At 31.3% G+C, this 10576-nt stretch overlaps 1 protein-coding gene across 4 annotated transcripts in view; it reads left to right on the top strand.

Annotated features, from left to right (window-relative positions):
• Nucleotides 1–1040: 1040 nt before the first annotated feature.
• LOC124360713 (biotin--protein ligase) overlaps nucleotides 1041–10576 on the top strand; it is a 60511-nt gene continuing 50975 nt past the window's right edge. For 3 of the 4 annotated variants that reach the window (XR_006922269.1, XM_046814550.1, XM_046814548.1), the window contains exons 1-4: nucleotides 1041–1139; nucleotides 5659–5866; nucleotides 7177–7329; nucleotides 10340–10455. Coding sequence is in view for 3 of the 4 variants with exons in the window: in XM_046814550.1 (XP_046670506.1) it covers nucleotides 7185–7329; nucleotides 10340–10455 (261 nt within the window). In the remaining variant the exon portion in view is untranslated. The remainder of the gene's footprint in view (nucleotides 1140–5658; nucleotides 5867–7176; nucleotides 7330–10339; nucleotides 10456–10576) is intronic. The other variant, XM_046814549.1, reaches the window with a different exon arrangement.

Here is a 10576-nt window from a genome sequence, read left to right as displayed (position 1 = left end):
AATTCAAGTATGAAAACGATTGCATCGTAATATTTGTCACGAAAGTAAAGCAAATATAAATTTTATAATGGTTTAACATTTATACTGTTCAATTACAAAAATAACTATGGTACTCACAACTATTGTCAAAAATACAACCATCGGTACAGTGTGATAAGAACGTCTTTCCTCTCCACAATACTATCATGTCTCGTCGTTGAAGCATAAGTTTAATGTGGGCCCCGAAAGAGGCATAATTTGAAATAACTTTAGAATGAATAGCAAGGTCAGACAAAATCATTTAAGAGATTTTCATCCTCGAATTGTATCATGTCTGGCTGTTTGAAATGTATTAAGGTTCCAGCAGGACTTTGTTGAAATGGTGTTGATAGAAAGATCACAGAGACTTAACAGTTGGTACTTCGGTTCTTTTTGGTTCATGGAAAACTCCTTTTTATTTTGAAGTCAAAAGTTCAAAAGACAATCCACCTGTCTGTCCGTCTACTAGTCCGTGCGATAACTCTTGATAAAAAAAAATCTTAGAGACTTGAAACTTGGATTAAGACGAGGACTTGCTCTTGGTCCAGCAAAGACCTTTAACTCTATTGATTTATGATCAAAAAGTAAAAGGGCAGCCTTTGATACTCCGTTGTACTGGTTTATTATACATATCCAACAAGCACAAGTATGAAAACAAAAGTGAAATAGCTTCTACAATTGCTAAAGTCAACTTGAGCCATTTGATGAAGCGATTCAGTATATTACGCCGATCCACTGTTTCTTGATGGATATCACAAGGCTCGCCACAGAGCGTCACAGAATCTTACCTATATACATAAAGTAATAAACACACATCAATAATAGTATTAACATATATACAATTCAAATTTACTATATTTGGAGTTGCTTGAAGTTATGAAATAAAGATAATACCGTTTAAAATATTTAACTATAACGGTCTAGATCAAAGACATTCTAAAACCTGTGCATTGAGATATTCACTATTATTGTTGTAGTAAGGTTTGAGATATTAACAGCTGTTGTGTACACCTCGAGCAACCAAAAAGCTACTGGTTAATCTATGAAACGAACCAACGAGTCTTCTGCTTCTGCAGTATCGTCTTTGTCTTCTGCTATAATAGTCGGTTGCCTACAGAAAGGTAAACATAAAAATTGATAAAACATAATAATCATCGGTGAAGTAATTTTTGTTGTAGATAAATGAAAGTTATCGTTGTGTTTATGTATTCACATGGATTTACGCTACTTTGTGCAGAATACATATGTACTATACAGCTATATCAATAATTTTGTAATTAATTTGTTGCATTTAGATTTTAATGCACGTCATGCCTAGTCTGTTTAAAGATAGCATTGCAATCAATTTTTATTCAATACTCTTTTTACGTATGATATTCGATATTATGAAGGAGATTATGACCCTCAAACTTTAATTTACTCGTAATATAAATTTTAGTAGAGTGTGAGGCCAAATAGACTTGCTTTTGTTAATTTTGTAATGGAGTAAAAGAATATGAATTGTTCAATATATTTTTTATACTACACTGTCAAAGTAGGCCGAAATCTATCAAATCTGTTTTACCTAACCTCCATCTGCTGATAGTACCATCTCATTTACAAGCAATTTTACAAACGTTCATAATAGAAAATAATCATTTCTCAAATATTGTCAAGTTTGATATTGTTTTGAATAATGTATAACAACATATTAAGTAATTAAGAAAACAAGAACCAACTTTCAGAATAAATGTAATTTTCACAGTCAAACATCTGTCCTTTCTAATAATGCAGTTTTTTTATGTTCCCAAAAAGAAAAAGTCTCTCAGAACCAATGTACCTGATATTTTATTACTTAGGTGTGTTATAATTGTGATTTACTTTTTAATGTAGAACAACATATTAATTAATTACTTTTCTTTAATTAGATTAGTTTGAGTTAAATAATGTGGTTTATGTGATAACTGTTAATCTATTTATTGCAGATTACTTACTCCAATGTATGAAAAATAAATACTATTTGTTGGCAAGTGCAACACTTAAAAAGGCTGGATCAGTTTGGTTTTTCTTTAAAAGTTTTTAGCTCAGTAGGTGTCCTCTTAACTGCCCTTGGATCAGTCACCCATTGCCTTAATCATTGTCATTTCAGGAAGTCACATATATTTTTAGCTCTTCTCAGTTCAGTAACAATGAATAAGTTACTTCAAGTCGATGGTCTCCTTTCTTAGTTCTGGGAATTATTTCCTGGGAAAACAATTGTGTACAGTATTAAGTACTTACAGTTTGTTGAAAATCATTTTGTGATTATAGTGTTTTGTGTTTTTAACAGTTAATTCAAACAATAAGCGGAGTGAAATGTTAGAGAGAAGAAACAAACAATAATGATTATAAGTACCATTAGGCTAATTATGATATTATATTATTTTGAAATTGGTACTTTGTTATTATTCGGAGGCTAAGTTACTGTTTTTGGAAGACTTTTTCTTACTGAGGACAATAAAAAACTGCAAAGATCAGACTGGCCAAAAGTGCCATCAAAGCATGCACTGATGGCCAGAGGCATTTCCCATCAGTAGTTTTCGACCTCAGATCTCGTTCCAGATTGTCCAACTTTTCCGATGTCAGATATTTATAACACGTACTGATATATTTACCTACTTATGTAGCCTAATAACAAATAGTAGATAGAGACATAGTGGCCTACTTCTCGCCAACATTGCTTCCTTTTGGTAGGCAGAACACAAGAACCAATTGTCATAATGACATTGTATTTTTCACAGTAAGTTAAACATAGTCTGTTTTTTATAATGTAGTTTTTTTAGGTCCTGAGTAAGAAGAATACTTCCAAAAATAGTGGCCTCTGGATACTACCGAAGTACTAAGATATTTTATAACTTAGTGATGTTATTATGGTGAACTATACTTACTTTATAATTGACTATTTCCTTATCCAACCAATCGTAAGTCCCATAGTTACTCAATTCAAAATTTGGCTTTTATGGAAAGAAATTATTTGAGAAGTATGATATAGGTAGTTTTGGATATGCGAAAAATGATTTTCTTTAAAAAAAATTATTTTATATGAATGTAAGACCATTTTACAATTCAAAAAGTTGATATGCATACGGTAATTATATTTTTGATTTGCTTTTGTTTGAATGGAAGTTATTTGAAAAAAATTGGAAGAATAAGTTGATCATGTAAAATTATTGTTTAATGCATTTGTTACATTGTTAAATTTGGTCATCTTTCTCATATTACATTGTGTGGTATGAGTCACATGTGGCTTTTGAAGATGGTGGACTTTAGTGTCTGACAGTTTTGTGTAGATCACTGTTAAATCTAGGTGAAATTTGTGAAACTGCCAGATTGTGTTTTATATCACCTGTGACATATATGATATTATATTATATGCTGCTAACTCGTTATATTCAGTTAGACCAATATAAAAATATTGTATAAATCCACCTTGTACCTTCAAACATACAATTTAATTTTGATACCTGGTATAATTATTTTGATAGCCACATTTATTACACTTGTACTTTTTCATATCCTGAGATTATTGACCCAAACCCATATACACTCATGTACTATTGTATTAATATTAATGTTCACTACATAACAAATCACCTGAAGAAGAGATCAGATTTCAGATCTCGAAACGTAGTGTTACTGATTTCTTGTTTCACTGAACGATGGCAAATGTCCGGAAAAATCCTGTTTCCTACATAACAAATCATTCCCAATAACGCTCTTCCTTTGATGTTGAGTGGTAGAGGGGGCTAAAACAACCCTAACTCCGCCTCAAATAAATAAAGACATATTTCGTTTAGTTTTATTTTACCCCTCTTTTAGTATGCATGCCATAGTTGACAAATTTCTGTCACACCAAAATACATTATAATTGTCATGAAAATTCGGTAGAGGTAAAACTAAGTTGTAAATTTGTTTATGTTTTTAAGCTATTTTAGATTTTTTTTACTTCTTGCATTTTCTGATAGTAAGCCAACTCATTCCAAACATTTAAAGTATTTTTTTTATTGATTATTAAAAATAAAAAAAAACTTCTTTGTTTAGCTGTGTGATGAATTTATGGTTGTATTTATTACTTTTGAGGCTACAGTTTTTCCTATTTAGTTTGTGTTACAATAAGACGAATGGTATTAGTCATTTTAGATGACCGTCTGGAAACTGCAGTAAAGTTTCCAATCCATGCACAACATGGTTAGCATTCTCCCTTTTAGCTTGCTGGTATTCTAGTGGAAATTAATTAGGTTTTTTAAGAATAGTATTGAGTAACACAAAGTTCGCTTGCCATATATTTTTAAACTAGATAATTTTCTCTTCTTGACCAGTTAATCTATGTTTAACTCAGATCTGCTGATAGAGTATTGACTAATGACTAAAGACAGTTAATACTCCATAATGAGGCATTCTGTATAAGTACCAGTAGGATTAATATATGTTAATGTCATTAATAAAAGTTTGTTACAATTTCAATGGTGCATATATACAAATGCACCAATGCTGGCTTTTTTATATTTACAAATGTCAGAATTTTTTAACTATTCCTAAAACCAAGTTATGTTTAGAATCTAAAGTTTTGAGTGAAGCAGAAGCAGGCTCCGGTGTATAACTTTTGACCTTGGCAATACCTTATGTCATGACCTTGCAATCTACCATATCACTCACTGATACAGGCTGATGCAGATACTGGTCCAGTATAACAAAATCACTCAATTATGAACCATATAAACATTTTTACACCTTATTAGATAAGTAACAAACAAAACTGACTACTGAACCTAGTAAAAAGAATTAACAGAATTACAGAGCCTATGTAAACAATGTAAAAAATACATTTCCATTAGTAATTGTATTTTTTTTATTGATTATTAAAAATAAAAAAAAACTTCTTTGTTTAGCTGTGTGATGAATTTATGGTTGTATTCAAGTAGAGTATTCAAGTAATCCCCACTTTATATTCTAAATATTTTTGTAAACAAAACACTTTAAAATAAAATAAATTTGAAAAATACAAAATTGATGTAATTTTAAGTTATATATTTACACACTTTGTATAGCAATAAGTAACACATAAACCTTAATGTTCGAAATCGGAACATGTAAATTAAATTAACCAATTTCAAGCTTTGAGGCTATAAGTAAGTTTTTTTAAATATTTTAGTAATGTTATCATAAAATACGTAAGGGTAAGTATGGATAAATAGAGTTTATATTTGATGGGTAAATTATCTCTTTTCGTTTGATAGGTCTCATTTTTTTCTTTAAATATAAAAAATCGTTACTGTACATAAGAATCAAATTTATGGTCTTAAAAATAAGGTCTGTAACGAATCTGATTTTACAATTTACAAGTTTTACAATTTATAACCCATGAAATTGCTAGAAATAACATTCAAACTGCATCTTTATAAAAATTATATTTAAGAGATTTGATTTTCGTTTTGTATAAAATAAAATTAATACCATGAAAACTCCCTCAACCTACACCTTTTTGAATTATCTGATATTGTGGAAACAACAAAATGTAATATATAGTAAGGATAGAGAATTTTTAAGATTTTGATACTATTATTAGGGTCAGCGAACTGTTATTTGATCATTATATCTGTTAATTAAATTTAATTGTTTCAGGTTTTGTCTTGATGAGAGCCATTGAGTATGTTTGAAAAGGATTATCTTTTTTTGTTCAATGGAAGAGTTACATTTACATACTGGATTTAAAGAGAATAGATTATAATGAACTATCTATAATTTGAAGTGCCTTTGATAGTTCTAATTTATCAACTTTGTAGATTTGGGAATGCTAAGCATAATTTAGTAATATTCAAGAACAACAAAGGTGAGTCAGATACTGAAATATCATATAAGTTAATACTTTGCCAAATTAAAGGGCATGGTGGTCAGTAATTTTTATATTTATGGAGGGTTTGTCTGGAAAGTATCCAGTATTCAATTAGAAAATAGCTCTCATTCATATCACCTGTCAGTCAGTGTTCATTTTTCAAACCTTTGTCGGATTATTCTCTCCCTCCCCCCACATCCAAATTACGAAGATGAACGAATTTAAATAAAGTTTTGTTTCAAATTCTGGAAAACGTGTGCAGAGACAAATCAGATGATCCAGCAAGCCATTTAGGGAAAAGCCATTTCCCCGATTACTCTGGATTTGTGGTTCAACATGTGGTTCAAAATGGTCATGATTCGGTTGGTGTGATCTACGTTTTGGTCGGCTTTCATCAACACGAACTCCTGAAAATGTTGAATGTGTTAATAATGCGTGGGTTGGAGGAAGATTTGGACATACAAAAAAATGATTGTTGACTAATTTATGTAGGAGTACCTTGGTATTAATAAGGTACTTGGATTTTAAAAAAGTGGGTTTTAAATTAGTCCTAAAATTGCACACTGAAGATCAAAAGGAGCAGTGTTTTGAAGTTGCACAAGACTTTGACAACAATTTAAAAGTTTTGTTAAGATGATCACAGTTTTAGAAGTAATTGTTTTATAAATAAAATAAAAGGAAAGGTTATTCTTGAGCTTCAAATTTTATAGAAAAGTGATTCAGAATTTTAATTAGTAACTGGTTAGTTTGCAATAAAATTAACTGAGAAAGCTTACCGGATACAGTGTTGGTACTACAATCACAATTTATTAGGTCCAGAAACCTCTAAATACAGCCTTTGAGTTTAGCTGTAAAAGAATTCCTTAACTTGTTTTAAAAATCTAATTTTCACTAAGTTTCTAATAAAAAAAATTATATTGTTTATTGAGTTATATAGTGTTACTAACATACAGTAAATAATTTTCTTCAGTGTAGACAATTGAGTGATAGATGAAAAAATGGGGAAGATGTAAAAAAACCAATCGGCAAATATTTTTAATCACATGTGCAATGTAACTACTCTTATTGATCCATAGGGCTTCCCTAAAGAAGCTGTTTATAATGCAGAATACTTGTTATTTAAAATACTGTTATAATATTGTGGCTGCATTTTAGGTTTGACTGGTTTTTCTTCCAAATTTGTTTTAACTAAGTTTGAACTAAGTGGTTGTCTCCCACCAACACAATCAGGGATGTTAGATATGAGTTTTAATGCTAATTTTTAGATATTTAAAAAATTATTACTCTGATTTGATAACTGTTTGTAGGTACCAAGATGCTTTTAACCGTGTACTACATGGCAGCCACCTGGTTGCAGTCTTGGCGTTTGAGTTCCATGCGAACCAAAATTGTTCAGCTACGTAAAGATAGAGGTTCACTTCTGTTGTTTAAAAGTCAAGAATCGGCATCTCAACAGGATGGTAAGTCCATGCAACAGCCCACCTCTTTGTTCCTGAACACTGGACACTTGAGATTGAATCTATTTGTGGTTAACAAAGTGCCTAGTGGGTATGAAATATTCAATTTTTGTGTGTTCTTTTTAATTTTATATTACGTACTTACGGCTTGAAACAATCCATTAATAAATCGTTATGTGTGACGTGTTTTGCACAATTATGGATTGTCGTGCAAACTGTATCACATGTTAGAATTTTATGGACTGCTTCAAACTGTAATTACATAATGTAAGATTTATATCAGCAAATAATATAAATGATCTGTTTGATATCTCTTAAGAAAAAGAAGAAGGGGAATATCTTTCTGATATGATAAAGGTAAGCTTTTAAGTCTGGTAAGAAGCCTACTCTTCCTATCCTATAAAAACTGTTATATTTTAAAACACTACATTAACGTTTTAAATACTTGTGGAATTTTATCTGTGAGCATTTTTACTGTGAATCTTTTGATTTTTTTTTACATTTATTCTCTTAAATACGCTAAGTCATCATTCACAACGGAAGGCTTCTCACCTCATGTTTTGTCATGGACATTTTTCCGACGATTAATAAAATGCATAACCCATTTTCATACCATTCCATCTCCGTTCACTGATTCAAAAAGTGGTAATTAGGTGAACTGACCCTCTCTTGCACTGATAACAAAAAGTGGCCAGCTACACACACCCATGCTATTATTTAGCAAGGACACCTTCAGACCTGTATAGTGGGTTAATTATTTCTCAACCCGCCCGTTTCAGTGGCCAAAATCAGTCTATGCGAAGATGTCTTTATTGTCGTTTTCCCTGTACTACAATGCTACTGATTGGATTTTTTTTATTATTTGCACATTACTTTAGACACATTATTTATACATTTCAGGCAATGATTTTCATGAAAAATATTGTATTAATTTGATTAGTTTTTATGATATATTTACTTTGTATATATTATTTTATTATTAGTGTTTTAGATATATTACATGTATATAGTAAACACTATTTAACAAGTAATATCTTAAGCATATAATTGGTATTTTAGCAATACCAAAACAACATATAGATTAAACATTTTCTGTTAGAATAATAATTTTTAATATAATTAATTGAACAATAGTATGTATTTTAACATTGGATACAATTCCTCTTACTTTATTAATTAAAGAATTTTTTATAAAGTTTAAAACAATATATAAATAATAATTTTAACATTTGCTAGAAATATTCCAATAGAAAATTAATATGTATGAAGCATCAACAGTTCTTAAAAGCACTGTGCCTTATGTTATCTGCTAGGAGTGAAATGGGTCAATATAAACATTAGAAGGAAAGGCTTATCAAATAGAAAGAATTAGCTCCTACTATGCTCATTGCCATATTGATTTTATCTTCATAAAAACAATGTTAAAATTCAAACTCCTTTTCACCCTTATTTTTGGTATAATTATTATTATTATGTATTAAAAATAAAAAGCTTTAAGTTTTTTCTATATTTTTATTGGTTATTCAGAAGAAAAGTCTCAAAACTGTTGTACTTTATCATTTAATTATTTAAGAAGTATATATTTTACAAGAAAGACTAAAAAGTGTTTAGATGCATATTAATCATATCGTGAAAACGAGATATCTTTAGTAATCATACGAGGGTCGTCCACAAAGTAACCTCCGTTTTGAAATAAAAAATAAACCAGTTGAGATACAAAAAGTTTATTATATAAATGTTAAAACTACAGCTTTTCTCTACTTTTTTACATATTCACCATACAAATTCAAGCAATTATCATATCTTTTAACAGTTTTTTAAATCCCGTCTTTATAAAAATCTGCCGCCTGAGAACGTAGCCAACCTGTCACAGCGTTTTGAAGCTCTTCATCACTCGCAAACCTCTGAGATGCAAGCCACCGCTTCATGTACGGGAAAAGATGGAAATCACTGGGAGCCAAGACCAGGCTGTAGGGGGGATGGTCAAAAACGTCCCATTTGAATTTTTCCACAAGTTCTGTTGTTCTTTGAGCTGTATGAGGGCGGGCGTTGTCATGGACAAACACACCACCAGATGTCAGAAGACCACGACACTTGTTTTGAATCGCTCGTCGTGGCCGTTTTAAGGTTTTAAGGACCACAGTAAGCTGCTGCTGTAATGGTCGTACCACGCTCCATAAATTTAACGAGCAAGTTGCCCTTAGCATCCCACTTTGTTCACCAAGTCATCACTGACGAGAGATGGCCTACCACTCCGGTATTCATCGTGAACGTTCGTTCTTCCATTTTTAAAAAACGAACCCATTGACGGACTACACCTTCGCTCATAATGTTTGGGCCATAAACCGCACTCAATTCACAATGAATTTCAGCTGCTGTGTAACTTTTCGACCACAGAAATCTTATTACACCACGCACTTCACACTTGGCGGGATTTTCTATCACGGCGCTCATGTTTTTACGTTGTAACAAAAGAACGCGCGATCGCACGATCCTCTCTCTTGCACAGCTACAAGCTTACTGAACGGCTGCGCACACCGATGTGAGAATGTCGGCGCTACCCCCACTACTTATCGTGCCACACCCAAACGGCGGTTACTTTATGGACGACCCTTGTACAACCAAAATTAAAGGTGTAAAAGTGTGTTGATGTTTAAAATTGTTCTTTTGTGGTAAAATTGTGTATATGCCATTATGAAATAGTCATAACTAAAATATTTAAAGAATACTAAGGAGTTTTTGTCATCTAAATATGAGAAGAATAATAATCAAAATACAGGAAGAACAACCCTTTCAGTGTTTACCATAGAAATTTCAATCCTTAACGTATTAATAATTCTTGATCAGATTCTCTAGAAATTAAATGTGTTTTGAGGGTATCGCAAGGCCATTACCAATGATATAGTCTGGAAAATGAATTTTTTTTCATTTTACAAGGTATACAATGTGTAGTGTAAAAATAAAATAAAATAGTACCAAATCATCTACATTATAATATTTTGTTGTTTTTTAGCAGGTTTACAGATTCAAGCTGTAAATTCTACATACTGTTCTAACAGTCGTGATGCTCGAATTGGAGATCTGTTGTGCTATTCTGGCAACAAGCATGGAGTCTCACTTTTCCCTCAGGTACATTACAGACACCTTAGTCCAATATTGTGCTGCATAATTATAGGAGGCATAGAGGCAACCTCAGGCCATCATTAGTATGCCACATATACAGTATAATGTACTTAGTGGTGTGCTCAAC

Source organism: Homalodisca vitripennis, chromosome 4 (assembly GCF_021130785.1).
Source record: "Homalodisca vitripennis isolate AUS2020 chromosome 4, UT_GWSS_2.1, whole genome shotgun sequence".
NCBI lineage: Eukaryota > Metazoa > Arthropoda > Insecta > Hemiptera > Cicadellidae > Homalodisca > Homalodisca vitripennis.
The sequence above is the reverse complement of the archived record's forward strand: the minus strand, read 5'-3'. Positions and strand labels throughout refer to the sequence as shown.